The 24,278-nt window shown below is 43.2% G+C and overlaps 1 protein-coding gene across 5 annotated transcripts in view; it reads right to left on the bottom strand.

The window, feature by feature from the left end:
• Positions 1-317: 317 nt before the first annotated feature.
• The window catches only part of NEO1 (neogenin 1), a 180,138-nt gene continuing 156,177 nt past the window's right edge, over positions 318-24,278 (bottom strand). For 3 of the 5 annotated variants that reach the window (XM_085233601.1, XM_085233603.1, XM_085233604.1), the window contains exons 19-29: positions 23,265-23,372; positions 20,036-20,230; positions 19,338-19,370; positions 15,713-15,781; positions 14,784-14,931; positions 12,860-13,098; positions 12,289-12,381; positions 7,615-7,773; positions 5,830-6,084; positions 5,513-5,649; positions 318-3,059 (exon numbers count right to left, since the gene is read on the bottom strand). In XM_085233601.1, coding sequence (XP_085089727.1) covers positions 2,976-3,059; positions 5,513-5,649; positions 5,830-6,084; positions 7,615-7,773; positions 12,289-12,381; positions 12,860-13,098; positions 14,784-14,931; positions 15,713-15,781; positions 19,338-19,370; positions 20,036-20,230; positions 23,265-23,372 — 1,520 coding nt within the window. In that variant the 3' untranslated portion in view covers positions 318-2,975. The remainder of the gene's footprint in view (positions 3,060-5,512; positions 5,650-5,829; positions 6,085-7,614; positions 7,774-12,288; positions 12,382-12,859; positions 13,099-14,783; positions 14,932-15,712; positions 15,782-19,337; positions 19,371-20,035; positions 20,231-23,264; positions 23,373-24,278) is intronic. The other 2 variants (XM_085233605.1, XM_085233602.1) reach the window with 2 other exon arrangements.

The following is a 24,278-nucleotide window of genomic DNA, read 5'->3' as shown; positions in this document are numbered from 1 at the left end:
ACTGCTCTGGGGCTTACTATCTTAAGGCTGTTTGTTCTCTGAAACAAACTTCCACTGACTTGAAATCCTTTCTTCTGCTGCTTGCTTGTTACAAATAGTACTGTTGCTATTAAGCTTCTGAGCTCAGTCAGGGAGACAGTGCTTTCTCAGGGTCTGTGTGCGTGCAGGGGAGGAATGGTGTCCTCCTGTTCCTCTGGAGGAGGCTGCTTGACCAACCACAACAAACAGTGCAAGACTGCTCACCAAACCAGCTCACCGAGTTGATTAAGGGAAGTAGAGGAGTAGCTGAGAAGAGAAACTCTCCAAACAGACCAGAATTTGATTGGATTAAAAAAAGTGTATTGGATGTCCAATACAAAATAATAAACATGAAGTTATCAAAAAAAGCCATAGAGTATACAGCAAATACTACAGAAAAGCAAAAAAAAAAAAAAAAAAAAAAAATTGTACAGAAAGGTAGATGTCTACAGCAGTCCTTAAAATTATTCTACATGAGAATCATAAAACAATATACAGGTTTGCTTTTTCCCCAAATCTCTCTGAGGGAAGCTGCCACTCAACAGCTTGACTATGACACTACAAGGATACACAATGTCCAAATTTAAAATCACAGGATATGTAAGAAAACGTAGCATTAAAATGTGAAAAAGTGCAATACAGATTGTACACTGAATTGAATAAATGTTTTCTTTTAGTTTAACCTTAAAAAACCAACTTTGAACAGTTGTTTTATCATTAAAAATATTCCCCCTCCCCAAATTCAATGACAATATTAACATTCATGGTGTTATACATAAGTAATATTCACAAAGACCCACCAGCTAAGAATACTGTGTGTGTAAGATGGTATTTCTTTGGGTATAGGTAAAAAATAGGCAAAGGAAAACATCCACCCTTCCTTTCAGGACAAAGTATGCCGTTTTAGTATTTAAATACATATTCTGTAGCTTATTTTGCCCTGAATTGTATTGATTAAAAGTCCAAACATCAGTTTTCCAGGTGGCCCACAGTGCTCCAATTCATTGATTTCCTCCCTCCCCTCAAATAATAAATAAACCCAGCAACTGTGCTAAAAATGACAATACAAAGAGTCCAGGTAAAGAAAGGAAGTAAAACCACAGCCCAAGGGCTGCTGCACTCTGGGACCATTCACTGGCTCTCCTTTCCCCAGCGATGGGCACCAAGAACACGGGCCCAGAGCTTTAGGTAGAAGGATACAAGGGGTGGGAAGCAGTCAGGGTTTTGTTTGTTCTGTTAAACCTTGAACAACAGCTCATTCTGTTGCAGCAGGGTAGCCTGGGAGCAGTGGGCTCAGAAGCGCCCTGCCTCTGTGCGCCTGCTACCTGCCCTCCCTCTATTGGTAATGCTGAGCTTCCGAGAGAAATCCAACAGCTGCTCCCAGGCAGTAAGTTTTGGGTTTCCTTTCATCGTAAAAGTGAAAATGCATACGAGTTTCCTGGGCAGATGAGTTTTGTTTCTATTTTTTTATTGTTTTTTTCTTAGTAAGATACAGTTCCTCCTCTTATGCCATTCTTTCTCAGATTATGGCAGAGCCAAGCAATCATCTGCATAAGGAGAAAATAGATAAAGATTTTCCTTCCCCTCACAGTGGATTTCCCTTTTGATTTTCCTTCCTTTCTAGACAGAACAGCACCTGAGTCACTAATACTGTTTTTCTTTTCAAATGGTTCAAAAAGTGTAGAAAAAAAAAAAATACATTTTGCCTTGCTTACATCTCTCAAGAATCCTTAAGAGAAGGCTTCTTGTTTAAAGGGCCTGGGATGGAGAAACTGCACTGGGGTTGGACTTGCTGCTGAAGGGTCCTGTGGACACAGTGTAAGGTAAGATGGAAAATAGCCTTTGATTTAGGAGAGGCCCAGGCAGCTCCTAGCACCCACAGAGCTGCCTTTAACCTAACAACACCAGAACAGCAATGCTGCCAAAACAAGCAGTAGTGTTATCTAATGTAAGGAACCCTACTTTACAGGAGGAAATTTTTTTAATGTTTCTAAATGAGACTCTCACTGCAATTCAGTAACCAGAGACACAGTATGCTGGAATTACAAGGAAGGACGTTACAGAAGATGCTTTCATTTTCTTCAGTCTTTCGAGTCAATGTAGAAAGACAGGAAAACAACAATAATGAAACCTCCCCCTGGATTCCCTCCCCATCTACTTTTCCCCACTCAAAATATTGAAACTGCACAAAAAGCAACAAACAAGCCTTTCAAATTACATTTCAATTCAAACAGACTGGTAATCTCACAGTGATGAGAGGAGAAAGTCAGGCTTTTAATAATTATAATATAAAAATAATAATAAAAAAAAGCTTACAAATAACAGTGCAGCATCCCAAAAGGCCATGGATTAACTGCCAGAAGGGGACGTAATTATATGCAGAATAAAAAAACAAAATAGAACAACCCACACTGGCAATGAATTTTCATACACAATAGAACAAGCAGTCAAATGTCAGTCGAGGCTGTGGAAAACAACAGTTTTTCCTTTTTTTTTTTTCTTTGACTACATTATTTTTTTTCCTTTTTATATATATAAAAAAAAAAAAAGATAAAATAAAAACACAAAATTGTACATGAATGCAAATGTCCAACACTGAAAAGGCAGGGCAATCACACCACTGAGACAAAACCTGACCAGGAAAAAAAAACAACTTATGAAGTCCACTCTCTTTCCTTTTGTCTGGATGCTAGATTTCAGTCCCATCCTGCATGGACTCAGCAGGTGAATGGAACTCAGCTTGGTGTGACTTTGTTACAGGATGATGGCCGGGAAGGTCGTTCCTCTTTGACCAGCTGTAGCACAAATGCACCAATTGGTTCCTCTGCCTCCTGGGGATGCTCTCAATGTGCTGTCCCTCTTCTGTATTTTTTTTTTTTACTGTACAATTCCTTGTGTTCCAAGGCTGAGTCCCAAGACGTGTGAAACAATCTGGAGTCATGTCCTGGTGAAGGTGGTCATGCTGTAGTGATGGCATTAAGGTCCTTCATGAGTCCTTCCAGGTGGGCCATCTCTTTGGTCAGCTCATCTGGTTCATAGCTCTGTGGGAGAGGGAAAGGGTTACTGCCAGGGCTTTGCTTCCTTTGGCATAAGGAACAGAAGGAAGTGCTCAGTGATGCTGGTGGAGATTGTGGCTCTGACTCACGGATAAGCAGATTTATTGCATTACAGAAATTAATACCTTGGAACAAGACTCAAATATTAAACACATCTCTTTGCAGTAGTGATTCATAGTTTCACCGATTTTTGCGACTGTGATCATCTTGTCTGTTTTCCAGGTATCAATTCCTCCTTCAAGGCAACGGCTGCATGTATACCCAAGCAGGTTATTTAAAAACATCATCACAGCTGTAGAATTTTTTTAAAGATCACTTATGATTGTTAACAGATGGTACTCCATGTTGAGCCTCAACTGTTTAGCTTCAGCTATACTGAGCAGCTCTCCTAATTTTATTATTAAAGACACCCTCACCAAGTGGACCCCAAAGCCTTTTCATAACAAGTCTTTCCCAGTACGGTGTAGTTTTCAACTCCTTTTTTTTTTGCTTTTGGAGCAATTCTCTAAATCCTCCTCCTTCTCTCACCATTGTTTTCAGAGTAGACAGATAAGCCATGTGGTGTTCCAATACCAGCTGTGCTTTTGCCAAACCTAGAGCAGCACATCTCATGTGTACCATTTCTGCTCTTGTACACTGGAGGCACATTATGAGATCCTCTGGATGGAGTCTCATATGAAAGCTACTGCTCAGCTGCCTGCACCCTACAATGCTGAGTCCTTCCAGGGAGGACTGCTTGTATCTGATATCTCTTCCTTTGCTTCCAACTGCAAACCTTTTCTTTCACTGACACAAATGAACACTGCAGGCATGTTCAGCTTTCCAAGCAATCCAGACTCCTTCGTACCAGAGAAATTCATTGTGTCCTGTATCAAAAGTGTTATCTGCCAACTGTTGGCCAATGATAAATATCATTGAGCTGGAAATAATAAATGTGGAATTGGACTCACTCCTTCAGGATCTCATAAAAGATCCTCAGGAGGAAGTTTTCCAGCCAGAGGGTGGTGAGGCAGTGGAACAGGTTGCCCAAGGAGGCTGTGGATGCCCCATCCCTGGAAGCATTCAAGGCCAGGCTGGATGTGGCTCTGGGCAGCCTGGGCTGCTGGTTGGCGACCTGCACACAGCAGGGGGTTGGAACTGGATGAGCATTGGGGTCCTTTTCAACCCAGGCTATTCTATGATTCTAAAAGCTCAATCCATTTGGATCACTTTCTAATCCTAACTACCTTCTATAACTCCTATTTTAGTGAGCATAAAGTATGCACGATGACTTTATATTGTATAAATTTATCAGCGGCTAAATTTATATTTAAAATATAAATCTTATTTATGAACTATAAGTATTTTGGTATCAATCCTAAATAAATAAGGTCGAGTGACAACAGAAGGGCAAAAGTGCACCAAATCAAGCACGTATACAATCTCTAGCCCAGCACTTACAGAATACAATCAAGAGGGTGAATAAAGACACCAGAATGATAAAAGGAGAGGAGAAAAAGGAAATAAGAAAAGAAAATCATTCAAACAGTTACACAACAGCTAATACAACAACTTCTTGGCTTGCACTTTCAAAAGAAAATAGCTCTTGCCTGATGCATCAAACATCCTCCCTTCTTAAAAGCTGCCTATTTTTAATGAGGCTCAACTGTTGCATTTTTCACAGATTACTTTCATAAAAACATACTTGTGATGTTGGCTTTAAGCATTTTGGCATCAGTACTTAGTTTTTTATTTGCAGTGACACTCCTATGCTTTGGCAGCTATGCAGCAGCATAAGCAGCAGCTGCATGGCTTTAAGAGAATCCATGCACAGCATGCTTGCAAAATGAAAGCAGGCAAAAATCAGACGTGCAGGGAACTTCTATAGCTCCTGCAAATAGAAGCCAAAGGCATAAACTGAAACTCCATTAGCTGCTGAAAAGAATCAAGAGTACTGCTACGGACAGATCTGGGCTTCACTCTTCTCTTCTTGTAATTGCAATAGGCTAGCAAGAAACCTGCAGCACTGAGCACAAGAAGAGAAATTAGAAAGGAAATGTTAGAGAACATTACTCTATTTTCAGCTAATAGCCTCAGGACAACCAAAATATTGCTGAAGATTTATCAGTTTTGACTTGGTGGGCTCTGTGGACCAGAATAGATGGAAGCACAGCATCTGTTTTGTGCAAACAGGAATAGAGGTATGGTCACAGGTAATCTTCTGATTTAAAAGGTACTGCTCATGCTTACATTTAGGTGCTTATTCTCCAAATTTACAGCCTTGCACAGAAGGTATTTGCACTAGATGATGTTTTTATATGGGTTTACATACAAACGGCAGTCAGTGCAAGCCAGAAGTCTCCTTGTCCTCTGCCTTTGGAAGTCTCAGTGCAGTCACTACTGAAGTTTACAGCTACCACACAAACAAAGGAAGCTGCTGGCAGTGTCAGGGTACTTACGCTTTCCGAGTCCTCGAGCATCCTGGTGGTCTCCTGCACGTCAGGGGCGCTGGGAACCACCACAGGCATGGGAGGCCGTGTTCTTCCTAAAGTCCCAATCGATGCAGTCTTCACCGAGTGAACTGGATGGGAGGGAGCTTAAAAGAAAGGGTTACACAATTAGGCCCCAGTTCTCTGCCTATTCAGAAAGCTGTTAGGAGAATAAAAAGGATTTACTTCAGTGTCCGACTTCACCTTACCTCACACCCCGACCCCCATACCCTTTTCTCCTTCCAATCCCCTCCTGTCTGCACACATCCCTGCCCGTTCCCACTCACCTTGCTGGGTCAGCAGCGGGGTGCTGGGCAGCGCAGGGTCGTAGGCAGAGCCGGCTGCTGGCACTGCTGGCACCGCAAAGCTCTTCAGCGGGTGGGATGGACGGACGTGAGCTGTGGGCAGACCCTGGGCCGCATCCTCCTCCTGTGCACTGCCCAAGTAAGCACCCGAGCTGCTGTCGGGGTCCTGGTGGTCTGCACAAGGCTGGGACGAGGAGGCCGGCATGGTGTCGGAGCTCGGTGTGTTCCGAACGGATTCTACAACAGACCAAAACACGTGGTTTGTTTTCTGGAATACAAACGCTCTCTGTGGTCAAATGGAAACAAAGCAGCAGTGTTGACAAGTGCTTTTTCCAAGATTGCTGTTTTAAGCTAGGAAGTGGATTCACAGATTGACCAAATACCACCAGCTCTGTGCAACTGTCCTGTTTGAAGGCAAACTGCAACAGCTGCCACCAACAAAAGCTTGAGAACGGAATGAGGCCACAGGTACAACACCAACCAGCAGTTTTGCACTGGAACAGCTGTGTGTCACAAGACACAGTTGGCACTTTGGACCACAGTATGGGACTCAAATCTTCCCTCTCATTTTACACTTCAGTATTTCACAGTATAGGAATTATTACACAGGTACATGTATGCATGTACCACTGCAGCACATACAGAAGAGCCAGTTTTCTTTCCAAGATGATTGACAGACTCCAAATCCCTTTGCTTGCTGAAAGCTAAAACGAAATGCCAGGCAGCAGGCTCCACCCTGAGCTGAAAGGACAAATGGGATGGCATCATGAATTCAGGACACTGTGAGCCCACTCAGAGCACATGCAGGACAAGAACTGGACAGCAAGAGCTGCCACTTCAGAGGTACAAACAGAGCAAGGGACCTCTGCCTCTAAGACACTGTCTGCTGGCATACTGTAGCCTTCATAAGGAAACAGGAAACAACTCTCTTGGCTCTGGCATGTTAATTAAAATTTAGACCTCGAACTAGAGAAGCTCATAATTCACTTCAACTCTAGATGTTACCTACTTGTTTTCTAGCAATACTGTTGCTTCAGAATTTTTCACAGCACTGTAGATGTTACAAAAACCACTGTGATGGCTTGCACTTCAAGACTGAAAAGCACTGCACAGGAAACAGCACAATTTTCTTTGTGCTTCAGGCAGATTAACCAGAGAGTCCCAGGAACACAGTCTGGACCTTAGTCCTCTCTTGCATTTAAACCCAACCAACTAGGAAAGTTATTATCAAATTAACTTGCTCAAACTGGATGTAAATGGAGGTTCCAGACTCCAAGGCTGAAGGTTTTAGAATAGGAAGTCCTCCTGTTGGAAGTGTGTACAAAATATTAAACTTCCTTTCCAAAGGGCATTATCTCCTATCGAAATGATTGATACCTGAGCTACACAAGAAGCTGGTTACAGAAAGCTCAAGCTAACACAAGGATATTATCTGTGCTTAAATGTATCCCTCTGCCTCTACAGGAAATAACTTTTCCTCCATTCCTTCTCCCTGTCTTTTTTTGGCAATGAAGCAGAAAACGTGCTGTGGGTCACCTACTGAAGCAAATACAGTGCTAGTGAAACTGCAGTTGCCATCTAAAAATCTCACAACTGTATTTTCATTCAGCACAAAGAGATACAGCAGAAGAAAGAAATACACCAGCTGGGTCGGTCCTGCTAGAAGGCCCCAGCAGAGGCTGACCAAGCTCCATTCCAGCTCTCGATTTCCACATTTCACTCATTGTTCCATAACAATCAAAATCTGCCTGGACGTTTGTATCTCACCTGTGGAATTGGCCCTGTCTGAATGGGACATGGATGTGCCCATCGGCCACGGGCTGACCTGGTGATGGAGATAGCTGCGAGTTGGAGAAGCGAGGCTGCCGGAGTGGAAATGATGGTGAGGGTTATCGAGTGAATGGATGGGATGGGCACTAATCACAGCTGTGAATGAACACAAGACAGAAAAATGCTTAACGTACAGACAGACGTGCAGGTGTACTGAAATGCACATCCCTCCCTTCTCCCACAGCACCGCTGAACAAAAGAGCCAACTGCTCAGCAGATTCGTGATACCAAGACAACATTTCAGTGCCAATTTTCCAGCTCTGTTCTATGCTTTAGCTCCCACCAGGACAAGAACGACCCCCCAGAGGCGGCACCTCCATTTTGTTGCACAGCAAAATCTCTCTTGGCTGCATCTTCCGAGAGCTTTCTGTCGCACTTGAGAAGAACAAAGTTCAGCTCCCTTTAGAACTTCCACATATTTCACATGATGCTATAAATGTTAGACTTACTGGGAGAGACACACAAGTTCAAATTCTAAAATCGTTTTTGGCCAGCTAAATGCGGCATCTTTGGTTAATTAATTAATGTAAGACAAATAAGTGCAGGAGAAGACACCCAAGGCTCTATTCATTCCCTCTGTACAGAATTAGTAAAACTCTGCTCCAATGCACTTAAACAAAAACCTGTTTTTTTTTTTTCCTCCTCTGCCATCTTCATGCTTTATTTTTTCCGTTTGAGTCAGACAAATTTTGTACTTACTGTAAGTCATCCTTTACCCTCACCCTCCTGCTGTAACAGGACAAAAGTCCCACTACTCCCCACGTGGAGAAAAGCGTGCACTCAGTTTAATTCTTACGATGCATAAAATACTAAATTGCTTCAAATCATTTGAAAAGAAAAAGTCTCAGCACAGAAAACAGAAGGGAAGGGCTGAATTTCAGCGCTGCCACCAACACCATAGAGAAATGGCTGTGCTGGGTCATTCGTTCTGAACTTTTCCTGGAAATTCCCCACACATGCTGGCTTTGAAATGCACTTTCTAGAACAGACACAAACAATTCTGTCATTGTAACGGTGAGCCTGGTTAAGACTCCTTGCACTCATGAATACAGTTTGAACTCAAAGGCCAACTAAACAAACCTGAACTCTCTGACTCCTTCATTTCCTAGAAAGCAGCCTGTCACAATGTGTGACCTGATCAGAGGAGGCAATGTGCAGAGTTCACCTATTGGTAACAACAGATTTCCCTCTCCCGTTACGTCAGCCCAACAGAAAGCCATCTCTATTATCAGCCTCCTGTAAATGCAGATGACTACACGAATACTGAGCGCTCGGTGCTAGATTTAAATCCTGGTGAAAGAGCTGCAAGGGGATACGGCCACAGTAAAATATGAGGTGCTGTCACCAACAGCTTCAAGGAAGACAGAAATGCTGCATCATCTCGCAGGGAGCTGGCAAATGGAGGAACACTCCGTAAGAGCTGTGTGATCAGAAGCCACGGCAGAGATGACAGCCATCAGAGACCCCAGGAGTCCTCCTGTGTGTTGGTGAGGTAGGAAGCACGTCCATTGTAAGGCATACAATTAAGTGTAAATAAGATTGTAATAGCTCTGAAACATATCCACAGCAGTATCCAGTGAGCAAGGGGAAGAAGAATGAACCACAGGAAGGTAAGTGCACCATCCCACCTTGCCATCCAGCTTAAGCTGAGGGCAACTTTGCAATGAATATTACGGGTTATCAGATCTGAATCACGTGGCCTTCCAGCTCAAAAGTCAGTGTATTGTGCCATCAGACCTTCACGAAGACTATGATGCGCCATTTAATTTCAAAGAAGTAAAAAATTCATATCAAGAAACAAAGAAATGTGGTGAGTTAAAAAATGAATAGGCCTCTGCTTCCTAACATCCTTCCAGAAGTTTTGTCTTCCTGTTGTAGAAGGCAGGGATCTGCCAGGCACACGCCATTCCCGTTGCACTACTGTACATTAAAATATAGCTGAACATTAAATTATCCTAATTTAATATAAGAGGTAAATTTAAACACAGTAGTGGGGGAGAAAAAAAAGCAGTGGGAAGTTATCCACAGCCACAGACTTAAGCACATGGAATGGTCCTGCCTATGCTGCTTGCTGGGAAGGGCCTCATGTACCAGAATGTCAGTGTTCTGCATAGCTTCTGCCAAAAGTATCTAAAAGGCACTCAATTCCTTAGTGCTTTCACTGACCAGAAACCTACAGCTGCAACTCTTTGGAGCTTTTGCAAACAGGAGATAATGTTGAAGTCACAAGAACAACTTCAAGCCCTGAGGCACCAGAAGGCTTCACTTCTCCCTCGTGCTGACCTGCTGCACTGAGCCAGCTGTGTCTGTGAATCACTCCTCCTCTCTGGGAAAGCAGCACTCCATAAGGCAGGAATAACAGATACACTTCTCAAGCAAACACAGTAGAGCTGGTATCAAAATAAGATGTCAAAACTAGGTTTGGTGCCGCAAGGAAAAATCATATCCACAACTGTATCTGTCAGCCTCATCATATCAGCTTGAATACCATCAAGCAGTGCACTTGGAATATGCTGCCTCCATAAGACGTGTGCCACCACTGTAGCTATCAAGCCTGTCAGCTGCACATCTTCCATCCTATGTGGGGCTGATCAGGTAAGCTGCTGAGTGTCTTTCTCACTCAATTAATGTAGCGTGAGGCACACATTGCTATGCTACTTCTGTGCAGCATTCTGCAGCACTGGCTGCTGTGTGTACTCTGATGTGTTCGTCCAGTGCTGTATCTCATCTGGAGAAAGACACACTCGTCAGTATCAGAGTGCAAAGGAAGACTCTGTGCAGTCTGCATTTCTATGGGATCATGCAAGTCTGAATGCACTGTGGAAATCATCAGCTGCATGTGCCCTGTTAGACACCCATCTTTGACAGCAGACAAACTTTGAAGAAACAAACCAGAATAAAGGTGATTAGCATCAATCTATCCTCTGCTCTTCCCCAATACACGTAAAGCCTGGAGAATACAGGAAGCATCAGACTACTTACTTTAAAGCAAGAAAAGTAGACATTACTCCTGAAATACATTTCAGCTCCTGAGTTTCACTCTAGTTGTTGGGAGGTTTAGGAAAGACCCTTTTCATCTCAGAGTTTTATCATTTGTAGAACAGAGGTATGCTCTAATGCTTAAAATATTTCATAGTAAGAATAAGAATTTTTGTTGAAGCAATAGAAACACAAGTTAGCACTTCTGCTCAACAGATCATTAATTGATAGAGAAGCACATAAATAAGAAGTAACACCAGACAGCCTCCTCATTTAGAAGTCTGCTCTGCCAGACCAAAAGCCTCAGCCCCTATCAGTGATAGAAACACATTCTACTACGTTAGCGTAACAGACACACTGTGGAACAGTACTGCTGTACCTACTGCAGAGACTTTTGGTATCCTTTCAAAAAAAAAAAAAAAAAAAAAAAAAAAGAAAAGCAGCACAACTCAAAGCTGCTTCTTCTGCTCAGTATATTATGGAACTATCTCAGCAGGGATGTCTTGCATTGAGCCATGGTGAGACACTGCTGAGTTCTCATGTTCCCTCACTGGGTGACTGAGTTGCGTCTGAAGCTGCTCCTGAGCCACTACTGTGCTTTGGTGTACATTTGTACATTCATACTGATGTCTGTTTGCCTCTAGAGGGTGAGCTCTAAATTATAAACTAGTCAAGACCTACTTCAGAAGGAACTAAGCACTGGGGAGAACAGTTCTGTTTGATGTTTCGGTGCAAGAGTAAGGTCAATGCAGGTACAGGCAGACACGGCCATTGAGGAAAGAGTGAACACGATTCCTGTGAAAGTTTCAAGATGGTGCCAGTCACTCCATACGTTTTCAAGGTGGAGAAGAGTCAGCAGAGATTCTCCACGTACCAGTGCAGTGGGACTAGCTTTAATCAATTACCTGTGTTGCTGACTCAGACCCAGAAGCAATCAGAGAAGTATTTAAGTTTAGGATCAAGGGGATGGAGCAGCTGCCTCATGAAGAGAGGCTCAAAAGGCTGTACTACAGGGCTGGGAAGAAGATGACTAATGGTGGAGATGAATCCAGTGGAGATGAGCAACCCTGATACTAGAACGACAGATCACTTGTTGAAGCCAGTAAGAGATTGGTTAAAAAAATACAATACAAATAACTATATGAGACATCACATTTTGAATGTCTGGAACTTGCTACCATGGGAGACTAGAAGCACACAGCAAATTCAGAAAGGGGTTAGACCTGTTCAGCAGGTCAGTAACTGGACCACAAAACTCTTGGTAGCAACGTACCCTGTAGAGCTCCTGTGTTACAGCTGGCAGAACACAAAGGGGATGGACTATAAAAAGCAGCCAGGCTCACATCTCCCTAAAAAGCACCTGCAATTGCCACTGCTGAAGTCTGAGACAGACTGCTGGACACAATCCTAATTCACCCTCCTTTTGCAACACCTGCTCAGTCAAACACTGCCTTCACAATAGGGGATTTGGGATGCTTTCTTTGAACCGTTTCCATTGCAGATATGGGAGAATTACTTAGGAGATTCTAAGTGGAAAGTCAGTACGTCAGTGTGGGTGTGTGTGCATACATATCAACACAGCTTGTTTGAGTGCTCCCAGTCCCAAGGCAGCTAGGTGGGCTGTAGACTTACGCTGAGGCGGCTGAGAATCAAAAGGCATCATCATCTTGGGCCTCATCCCCCTTCTTCCTGCCAGCGTGGACATGCTGTCCTCCGACTCATGCCCTGGAGGAAGAATAATGAAGGTTATTTAGCATGGCAGCAAGACTTCTGTGATACCATACCAAAATGATTTCAATCCTCCTCTCATTATTTCTGGGTGTGTAGGAGGGCTCTACTGTTGGTAAGAGTTTTGTGACTCGCAATGGACAAAACCAGCTCCTCTATCCCTCACCAGGAGGAGGACAGTTAATGTTAAGCTTACAAGGCACTGGAAGGACTCTCAAGGCCATCAGGCAAGCACAGACCTGACTGACGCACCTGTTACATGAACTACTGAAAACTGATCAGTTTTGTTTTCTCACTAAAACATGTGATTCTTCCTTTGCGCAGAGCCTTATGAACTAAGCATGAGGCAAATTAACTACTTGGAAATTAAGAACAAAGAAATAAGATGGCCTAGAAAACTTCAATAAAGAGATTTTGCCAGATACAGTAAAAAATATTTAAACACTCAGGATCAAAGTACTTGCTGATGGCTCACCTCTGTAGGAGTTCCGCCTTTGGTGAATATTGCTGTCCATGGAATTATCAACTGGGGTGATGTCCTGGGAATTGCGAGGGATTGGGGTATCTGTCATGATTGGATTGGGATCTGGAGATTTATCAATGGGTTTCAGCTCCAGTCTTTCATGATGGATCCAAAGGTCAGGAGGCTTGACATCTTTGGAATTCCCTTTGTACTTATGGGACCCGTTCACTGATTTGCAGGCAGCCCGTTTCCTTGGGAGGGAAAACAAATAACATGTTCCTAGATGTATGCTTCCCTTCACTTGGTGGAAAAAGGCAAATTTTCATTGAGATTTCTTTCTGATCTTGTATCCAGCTGAGCGAAAGCCACCCACTGGGCAGGAAGCTTTGAATTTTACATATAAGCACATCTGGCATCTCAGAGCATAGCCCTGCATATTCTGCAACTCTGATGCAGAATTCTGTCTCAAATGGTACACATACTGCAGAACTGTGCTATACACACGATGGAAGTCTAAGCTTCCATTAACAAAAATTAAGTTTCCAGCGCTTATAGCTATTGAGGGAATATTCTAAGCATGAAGTGCACATACACCATGCTGTGCTGTACTCCAGGGCTTACAAACAACCTCACACAATAGCTGCAAGAGCGTGGAAATAGCCCATTACCCCAGTAGCATGGTTAACCTGAAGACTAATGACAAGAGCGTTCATTTTACTGCTGTTCAGATTAGACACAGCTAACTACAGCACGTGTGAGGCTCCTTGTTCCACATTTGACAAGAAAGGTTTCTGGAAAATTGAAATGTAGAGTTCTTGCACTGTACTGCCCACATACTCGCTTTGGACCTTGGCAATGACAGAGAAAGTGTCTCTTCCAGGCAGGGCAGTTATCAGACATGGCTGGGATGTGTGGCTCAGATACCTGACCATACTCCATTCTGAAAGGATTTGCATTTTTGCAGAATGGTTCAGATTGAGCAAAACAAGTGGAAATTACCTTACAAGTTTGACTTTCTCCACTTTCTTAAAACTCTGTTTTGCATAAAAGAACCTCTTCATATTCTAAAAAAATTCAGTTCTCTTCAGTTCTTTGAAAGAACGTGCAGAAACAACATTCAGGAACCCATGAGTGGAAGCATCACTTCTGTCACCAAAATGAGGGCAGAAGTCAGAAACACACCTATATTTAGGATTCTGGAGCACTTCTCTACAGAATCCCACACCAGGTTCTACACCAGTCATCTATCTAAAAATTAGATATTATCATGCATAGCTTGAAAACCTGCTCCACACAGTGAAGTACGTGCTATGAACAGAAGTGAGAATGTGCCTGAGCTGCTGGTCTCACATAGCTCTACACAGATGCTCAGAACTAGAAACACAGGAGCTAGGCCAGCATGCTGCCCTGTCTGAATTGATTCTGCCTCTGATCCTGGTGCAAGCAGCAATGGAAGCTGCATAACAAGAGATGCCAGCTCTCAGATGACCATCTGAGCTTGCAGCAGGACACCCATCAAAGTTTGGTGTGATTACTCACAAACATACAGAGTTGATTTTCAAAAAGGAATGCAAGATAATCCCAGTATTTTAAACAATAATTTATCTTCAGAAAGGAAGAGGTGCAGGTCTATATGAAAGCATTATTCAATTCTGTAAACCACTGATGGCTGCAAATTCTGAAATGCTGATTAGGAAAAGCAGAAGAACATCATCGTCATCTCTACCATAACAGCCACCAACACAGCTAGGTTATCTCGTGAACACCAGAACTCAAACTCATGTTCCAGCACTGCATTATTATTTGGATCTCAGCACATGGCTTCTACAGCCCACTAGACTTCAAAGTAAAAAATTCTAAACCATCATAAAGGACGGATTACCCAGAATTAAAAGAGAAGGATAGGACGGGGCCGAGTGCCACCCAGACAGCTTACTTTTTTTGGTGAGAAGTGGTACGACGAGTGCAGAAAACGGCGACGATGACCACGATCACAATGGTGATGACCCCAACAGACACTATGATGACAAGAAGCATGTTGCTATCCAAGGGGGAGGTCGGACTTCCATGGGGACTGTTACTGCCTGTGGAGCAGGGAGAGAGGGGTTATTTATCTTAAAGACTTGGAGAAGATCCCCATCAGAAGCAAGGGGCACTGATCCGGGCTGGGAAAAAGATGAGTGGAGTGAGCCAGATGGAATTCTCTTGAAATGCTTACTAATTCTTTTGTTATTCACAAACTGTGTTTCTGTACTACTGTTACATGTATAAGGCACTTAATGGATTCATCTCCAACTAACAGTCTATAAAACTTCAAGTTCACCCTACTCAAACAGCTGCCATAAGGAAATCCAATAGTTTAGAGTCTGAGGAGTTAACAAGGGACCTTGCTAGAACCAAAACAATGTGGGCATTCCTTTGGACCCAGTAATCACACAAATCCTATCAGTATTCAACTGCAGGCACACTCCTCCAAAGGAAAACACATTTTATGTAATGCTAATGAGTGCTACCGCAGGGCAGGGCTGCCACAATGCACAGCGCTAATAAGGAGAAGGGGTTAAGATGGTTTTTCTCCTTCCTGATATGTTCTTACTGAATTAATTTTACACTTGTGCTCTACAGCAGCCATTTAAAACTAAACAGAGAACAAGATCAGACTGGTCAGACTGAAGTGCAAACACCCGTGAAGGTATTTCTTCCAAATACCATAACAGTAGGCAAGAGTGCTACGAAAGAAGCCTGATACGATTTCTTGAGTGGGAACAGCTCATGTCGTAAGGAGAAAAAAGTTACGGAAAGAGATCTGATCAGGGCTGGGAACAGCATGCTGCCACTCCAAACAGCACAGCATGGCACACCTACCGCTGAGCGGGGGTTTGTAGTCCGGCCCCACGTCCACCGGGCGGCTTCCTTTCCCTGCAGATCCCGAAGCTGGAAAAGTCACAAATGTGGTAATTCCATGTACACCACCACACCCACGCACAGCCACACGCTGCAGCATTCCAAGGCTGCTCTTTCAGAACTTCTTTCCGAACTGCTGTGAGCACTTTCCCCCCCTACACAAAGGGTGTTCCTCCAAGGGGAGAACCACTTCAGAAGAGCTATTTAATAATTGGTTTCCTGCGCAGCCTGTTGTTCCATCTTAAAAAATATAATAACAATTATTTGCAGTAATACACAGGTATATATTGAGACAAATGGCTTTACCACACTCGTACAGTTAATCATATTGAAGCGGTAATTATACAGGTTTCTCTTCCTAATCCCTAATTACATTAAGTGAGGAAGCAAAGTGCTGTAAATATTAAGTCCCTGCCTAAGCACACAGGCCTGCTTTGAACTTCTCCCCATTCTCTTCCCCTTGTTCCACATTTCCACAACTGACAATGAAGTATCACTAAAATGCTTCTGGTGAAAAAAATCCGGCTTCTTTTGTTTTGTGTTTTCAGTAGAATGCACTAATGCAAAATTACCACCAATGATAACCACACCGTGCCAGGAACAACCTTCCCCTTACAGCAATTCAGGATACACAACAATACACACAAAAGCCCCAAACCACATAAAACAAAAGTCCCCAAATGCAGCACTTCCATAACTGGAAGAAGGGTTTTCCCAGTTAAAAATCCACTCTAAACAACAAATACTAAACGTAAAAGGATGTACATGAAATGGAAATTATGAACCTCGTGTCAAAGTCTGTAACTTAGACAACTGATAAGAACACGGTGAGAACAGCAGAAGGTATCAGCAAGAAAACTAGATGAACCCCAACAAGGCCACTAAGAAGAAAAGATATGTGTTTACAGTGAGAAGTTGGGTGCTGTCTCAAATAATGGAAAAGACGTACTGCAGGACTACTGCGTAATGGCAGTGACCATTAGGAGCTGCCAGTCCAGAGAGGACACAGCACTGAGCTGAAGCACGTTCTCACTTTGAAGCACTGGACAGATAATTTTGCAGCAGCCATGAAATGAATTAAACAGAATTGTAAGCAGTTTGTAGTTAACGTATTTAGATCTGTATGGCCAGGTCACTTGCACTGAAAGGATGGGGAAAAAACAGTGAAGTGACTTCTCTGCCCCAGCCCAGCTCTGAAGACATGCAGAGCCCCAGAGGAGCTTGGAGGCAGTACAACTAACTGGCCAGGTTTGAAAAAGACTAATAGCCAGCCCTGTGCATGTGTAATGCAGCAGGTGGGTCCTTGGTGAGGGCAAGGTCACGGAGCAGCTGACAGCCCGGAGATGATGGCATGCTTCACGTCCATCTTTCTGTTGGATGGAAGCAGGTATTTCCAACAAACAACGTCTGACCATGAACATCATCAGTAACTATGCAGACATGCTATCTTTAGACTTCTATAAAACATTTTACCAAGCACTGTGCAATGCTTTGTTAAAAATAGCCTAATAAAAAAGCAATGTGGCACCTATTAACAAGATTAACAACTAATTAGCTGATAAGAATAAGAATTATAATTGCAGAATCATTGTTCACGAGGGATATTTCTAATGAGGTTCTGTAAAGACCTGAGCTCAGCCAAGTATAATTCAATATCCTTAATAACACTGGGAAGGAAAATTAAAATAATTGCTACTCAAGTTAACAGATGACACAGGATGATGGAGTGGATAATGAGATATGCACAGTCACCTGCCCAGACCAGCAGGGACCACGTGGCAGCTGCAGTCAGTCCAGCTCATCAGGGCTCTGTGCTCACTGCCGCACCACCCCCATACGGGTGCATCAGTGACAGAGGATGCAAATCCTGGTTAGGTGCTGAAAATGTTGGGAGATGCCCGAGCCAAGCACACGCACATTGCACTTCCTCTATGGCCACCGACCAGCCTTTATCCAGCAGCTCACTTTGCTGCTGAGGTTTTCCATTCCCTTCTGTACCAAGTTCAAGTTCACCTGAAACTGTTGTTGCCCATCAGTTGTCTGCACCCAGGCAAACTTGCTTTCATTTTGTGCTACTTTAGGATAGTTTTACTAGGACAAGATGCCTTAACCTTTGCTCTTCTGCTAGGCAAAGGCCCTGCAGCCTGAGTAACAGCCAGCAACTCCTCCTAATACAAGCTCTGTGCTACTTGAGTGTGTGGAAGAACAATTCAGGGTGCTTAGTGCAAAAGAACAACCCTGAAAGAGGGGAGAAGCAAGACAGAACCATCGAGCCCAGAACCTCAGTCCCACTGCAGCTTGTTCCTCCCAGTCTTGAGCAACCTGTCTGGTATTTCCTGAAGGACACAGCTCTGCAGGTACAGATCTTGTCACCAGGCATGTGTTCTGCTGCTCAGCTTATGTTCTTCTTTTCTACATTTAACCTACTGTCGTGATTTATCATCTCCACCCTCCCTTACAGGAATCCTGAAACAAAACTCCCTTGGCTTTTATGATTTATAAATCATATACGTTTATAAATGTTAATCCAATTGTTAGTAGAAGAAAATGTCACTTCAGGATGATAACGTTGGTGAGAAAATTTAGTTGTCTGCTGAAATGAAGTTAGAAGATGAGTGCAGAAGAGGAAACGGCAACTTTTCGATAAAACCTTTTACTCTTCCCTGTTCCATTCCTGCTGCAGTGGAGCACAGGGAGCATTTGCTTCCCCCAGACAAGCCTGCACCTCAGCCAGCATCTATGTTATGAATCTGGGTAAGAAATTGCTCCATAACTGCCTACTATCAACGTTAGTTAGTACAGAAAAGGTAAAAGCACATTTAAGAAATTACTTCTAAATAACAGATTGAAAGCAAGTTAAGAAAAGCTCATTCTCAAACCCTGTCAGGATCTGTTTAATTGTATGTCTAAGCTGCTTGCCAATGTCCTTTTAGCCTCATCCCTTTAGACTAATTCTTCTCCTTTTTATTAGGCTTGCAGCTTTTTTGGAAGAAAGCAAAAATAGCCCTGGGACATTTGCTGTATAATGCAATGCAGGAAACTCAAAGCTACCATTTTTTCAAGGGAGCATTAAGGCTGTTAGGAGCTAACGCTGTGCTCTTCGGGAGTCTGGAGTCTAAATGAGCTGCCAAGCAGAATCTCACAGAAAAAAGGGTTTCTAGAGCAGACACATTTTCCTTTATTACAAAAATAATTATAGATGTAGAGCTCACAAAACAGCACTTGTGCTAATTAGATAGCTGTCTGATCTTCCTCCTCTATACGCTGAGATCTCGCATCCATGGGCAGAAGCCGGGTGGAATATCACTTAATCCAAATTCATTTTGACAGAATGATTCACCTCTGGCATTACCCACTTGTCCATTCATGTGACATCTGACTACAGAGGCCACTTTATATTCCCAACACCCGAACCACAAATAGAGTTTCCAGTTATTCCACTATTAAAAGCACAACAGGAACTTGAATTATATTTATATTTAGAGCAGCAGATACTTGTTTCATTTAGGAGATGCAACAGCACATGGAAAGGAAAACAACACGTGGAAAGGATGGAGTAAGAGAGAAAGCACGGCTGTTCATTTACCTTGATCATTAGGCATTTTATCTGAGGATTCAGCTAGTGGGAAAAGCACAGGGAAGGAAAAAACAAGAGAAACATCACAAGGCTTGAAGCAGCGAGAGATGGAATTTCAACTTTCACACAGCATAAATGGACTTGCTGGCATTAAGCTCTAAATTTTTTATCACAAATACATGGAGAACGCACTGTTACAATTTCCCCTCTTCTTGCTTTTTTTTCCCCCCCAGGATATGAGATGTTTATGCCAGCTCACCAGCTAGCAAGCACTCCTCGATTAGAAAGCCTGCTGTGTCACTGCAGCTCCATCACATTCCCATGAGCTGGTTGGTGCTCCCCAGCTCCAGCTGCTTTGAGCTGCTGCATCACAAGCATGTGACACACAGGACCTCAAGCCTGAAAGCAACTAGAAACTTGTTTTTTAAAATGCACATGTGGGACATGGGCCCTCAGCACAAATAATTAGATGCCCTAAGGGCCAGCTGCTCACTGGGAATAACACAAATAAGCAAATAGTTGAGCAAAATTTGCATATGTATTAACTACATGCAAGAGCAATCAGAGAGAAAATTCTATTCTAATCAAACTTCATCATCTTCCTGTTTTTTTCAGCTTAAATATAAAATTTGTGCTGCTTGGTGTCCTACCCTCCCAGATGTGGCATTCAGAAAATGAGAAGCTATTTGGATGCAGGCGATACTTACCTTTAGGGGTCCTGAACTGGACGGCCTCAGACATGGGCCCCATGCCCTTCGAGTTGCGGGCCTGAATTTTGAAGTAATACGGCGTGTCGAGGGTCAGCTCTTGTATCTGGTGGGTCAGCCTGTTCCCCACCACGGGCTCAATAACCCAGTCATGTATCTCAGCATTCACGTCCGTACTGTAGTAAATGATGTATCCTATTCAAAAGAAGGAAACAAAAGGATTTTACACATAAAGGAACACGACAGTCGTAAGATCTAACAGCAAGAGTTCTATTGACTATTAATGATATTTGCACAACCAAACGATTGTGGGTTTTTGAAAGTGTGTTCTTACATTTTCAAAGATTAAGGATGCATTCATGTATCAGACAGCCTTCCCATCTTAAATGTTAAGCTGTTCAGAAGTACGTTGAGAGGAAAAAATCCACTTAGAATATCAATATTATTTTTGACCACTGCTCATAAAGTATAGATGAATTCCTCATTTCCATCTCTATCTGTTCATGGACTAAATAATGTAAAATAACATAAAGCTACTCTTCTAAATACATCCTCCAAGTATTAACACTTAGAGAAAATCACTAACCTTGAAACATCAAAACATTCCCATGCATAGCTCAAGAAAGTGTGTTTATGAGTTGGTATTAGACACAACTAATGTGATTAGCACTACTTTTCAGTTTCTTAACAAAGAAAACAATCTGAAGAGAACTGAAGCTATCTTGCAGGTCCTCAAAAAAAAAAAAAGTAAGGGAAGAGCGAGTGATGTGTTATTATACTGCAAATACAAACCACTGCAAAGTAAAAGCTTGGCGAGTTCTGCCACACAGAGCACAGAGCCCTTGGCATTGATTTGCAAAAATACAGGGCTAGCTTGGAAGCCTCATGCACAAATTGCCCAAGGAGGCTGTGGATGCCCCATCCCTGGAGGCATTCAAGGCCAGGCTGGATGTGGCTCTGGGCAGCCTGGTCTGCTGGTTGGTGACCCTGCATATAGCAGGGGGTTGGAACTAGATGAGCACTGTGCTCCTTTGCAATACAGGCCATTCTATATGATTCTATGATAAATTGCTGCTTCCCCTGTGCCGCAGACCTTCTGTCCATGGGGGTTACAGAAGGAAAGGGAAGTCAGGCTCTGTGTAGCACCCTCTAGTTCAAGGAAGGAATGGGAAACCTTGCTGATAGCCCAAGTTCATGTACGTCCCAGCAGTCACTACGGCATGGGTGATGCCTGAAACACCAGCTGTAGGTCTGGCATGCTTAATTTCTTCCCTTGGCAGCACAGTCAACCACTGGGGGTAGATTTAATAACTTGCTACTTGTAGTGGACACAAAGGAACAAATCTGCAACTTGTCTCCAAAGGGACAACACACGCACACGGCGACAGCTGAAAGCATTATTTATAGCATAGTGGCACAAGACTACTGAGTTTACTCATGACTGTACTAATTAGTCAGCAATTATAATGATGTAAGAGCATCTGGAATCCAGACTAGCACATTTTAGTATTTTCCATCCATCCCGTCCTCATCAAACAAAGACAAGCGTTGAAAAGACAAGCACCCACAGATGTGCTACGCAGTGCATGGAATTCCATCACCGCACACACTTCTGGTATCAGCGGTGAGAACCAACTGAGTTGGGTTAACAAGTAATTAATTACTCAAGACCCTGTTTCTCTCACTGGCAGTGGCTCTCTCCAGCAGAGGGCACTCAGCTCCCACGTCCCCAAAATCCCACCCTTGGCAATCTGAATCTAATCTTTGGTGGGCTCACCACTTACCTATGTACGTGCATGTTTTAGAAAGCAGAGCTCTAATACACGCTACATATCGAATGGAAACACGTAGGAATAACTGCAAGGTTCTGCTTCACAGTACAGACATTTTCTTACTGGGAAAGAAGATGTGTGAGATCATCTCACTAATCACACTGCGTAAGGAAATGCTGATCTCTTTGTACATTGCCTTCCCTTCTCCACGTCCACACAGGATGTAAGGTGACAGGCTTATCTTTTTAAGAGCATACAGATATAACTGAGGGTTCTTTGAGCCTTATGTTTCACACCTGCCTCAATGACCTCACTGGCTGCTAGTGAGCACGTCCTTTAACCTGCAGTTAAGATTAAGGCCCTTGTTGTTCTGCTCAAATCCTCCTTCCCATACAGAGGAGAGAGAAAATCTGAACACTGCCAGCACGCACAGACAGCAATGGCTCAGGCATGGCACACAGAGCAAGGGCTGCTCTGTTCGAGTTGTATCCGTGTTACAGCTCTTACCTGCAGCCTCTGTGCTACATGCTCAGAGCCACTTTGCTCTCCTGGGGTCTTTCTTTCCAGAACACTTAAATTATTGTAATTAAATACTTAATGATGCTGTCTTACAACAATGCTCATGATTTTACTGTTCATACTGAGTGCAGTATCTCCACCATCCTGCCTTTCAGAGGAATCAGATTCATTGTCTCCCCTGTCTGAAACGTGGGCTACAGCACCGTGTGATCAGACTCTTCCCCTGCTGACAGGTTTCAAGGGTTTGGTTCTGCACTGAATTCTGATAACAGAAGCAAAATCACACACCGCAAACTATATGCCAATAAAATCTGCTTTAAGCAGGGGGGGAAAAAACAGAAAATTGAAGTGAATTATTTCAGAAAGCCCTCAGAAACAGAATCCAAACAGAACGCTTCCTGAAAGGTAACAGTAATTATTATTCTCCATAAATGATTTATCCGACATGAAAGTGATGCAGTTACCAAGTCAAATAACAGTTTACTCCTAATGATTATGTCAGGGGAGTAATAAACAGGCTCCAAATCTGCTCTGTTCCACAGCAATGGCAGAAAGATGACAAAGTGCTCTGGGACAGAGCCTTCTAAACAAGATCCTGACAGGCCAGGTGCATTACAGACGAATTTCTGGAGGCACATGGTTAGAACAGTGCAGGCTGATGAAGGCAAAGGTTATTGAGACATTTAAACTTTCAATTATATTTCTGGTTCAACTCCCATTGTACACTGCAGTTACAGTTTATATCTTAATATATTTTTACTAGGTACAAAAGTAAATAATTAATCTGAGCCACTAACGAGATTGACAAAGATGATATTGAACCCCGGGATAGCTCCGGGCTAAATGAAGTATGGAACATGTTCACGTAGTTATGTAGATTACATTCTGCTGTTAACAAGCTATCCTCTATCTGCCTTTATAGCTCACGCAAACTGCACCTGTAATTTTGCCGTTGGCTTCGGACGGAGGCTGCCAGTTCACAATGATGGTCCGAGGCTTTCCCTCTTTGCTCACCACAGTCACATCCTTGGGAGGCGAAGTAGGAACTGCAAACAAACGGAAAACGAGCCATCAGAAACAGCGTGCCCCATTTCACTGGATGGAAGGAACCTCAGCACCTTCCCTTTTTACTGGAGAGAGGCACACACAGTAATAAAACCTCTTCAAACCAATCTGCCATCCTCGTGCGGTGGCAAAGGCCAGCTGGAGCACAGCACTGCCTTCCCAGGGGAGGTCCCCTGTTCCTAAAGCCTTTCTATCGACAGGTGCTGTGATTTGTGACCCAGTGAGCACAGGTGTCTTCAACATAATGCTGTCTTTGCAGAACTGCAGCAGATGGCATCTGTGACTTCTAACACGAGTTTGTTCAGACATCAGGAAAATTACATCAACTTGTGGAATAAATACATGTATATGCAGAGACATAAGAAATATCTCCACATTTTCAGGTTTATGGTGAGACCAACACCTGGTAACATCAAATCTGAATCAGTAAAGCAAATCCACCAGTGGTTTAGAATCACCACCTGCAAGTCCCACCTTACTGTACCTAAGGTTTGTGATTTGCAAGGAAACGTGCACCACAGAAGCATCTGCAATCCAGAAATATTTGGAGAATAATCATCTAACCTCTCCCCTTGTGTTTTCAGAGAGCAAAGCAGAGAGAGAGCAGGAGAGAGGAGGAACTTTCTGCTCCCACCAGCCCCCTCCTGCTGGAAACTCAGGAAATGGCACAAACCACTGCAGTGCAGAGACTGAAACCTGAGCCCTTTCTTGCTGGGAACTCAAACATCCAGCTGGGGCTTGGATTAATGGCTTTCAAATGCATGGAGCCGGCCTCCAAAGGTGCATTAACCAGCTACATTTGGAATGCCACGCTATAAAAAAAACACGAGACTTTTAATTAGGTTACTTTTAGCAAAGTAAATCTGCCCCGGATATTTAATACCAGC

This window comes from Meleagris gallopavo, chromosome 12 (genome assembly GCF_905368555.1).
Source record: "Meleagris gallopavo chromosome 12, MGAL_WU_HG_1.1, whole genome shotgun sequence".
Lineage (NCBI taxonomy): Eukaryota > Metazoa > Chordata > Aves > Galliformes > Phasianidae > Meleagris > Meleagris gallopavo.
This window is presented reverse-complemented; position numbering and strand designations above follow the sequence as displayed.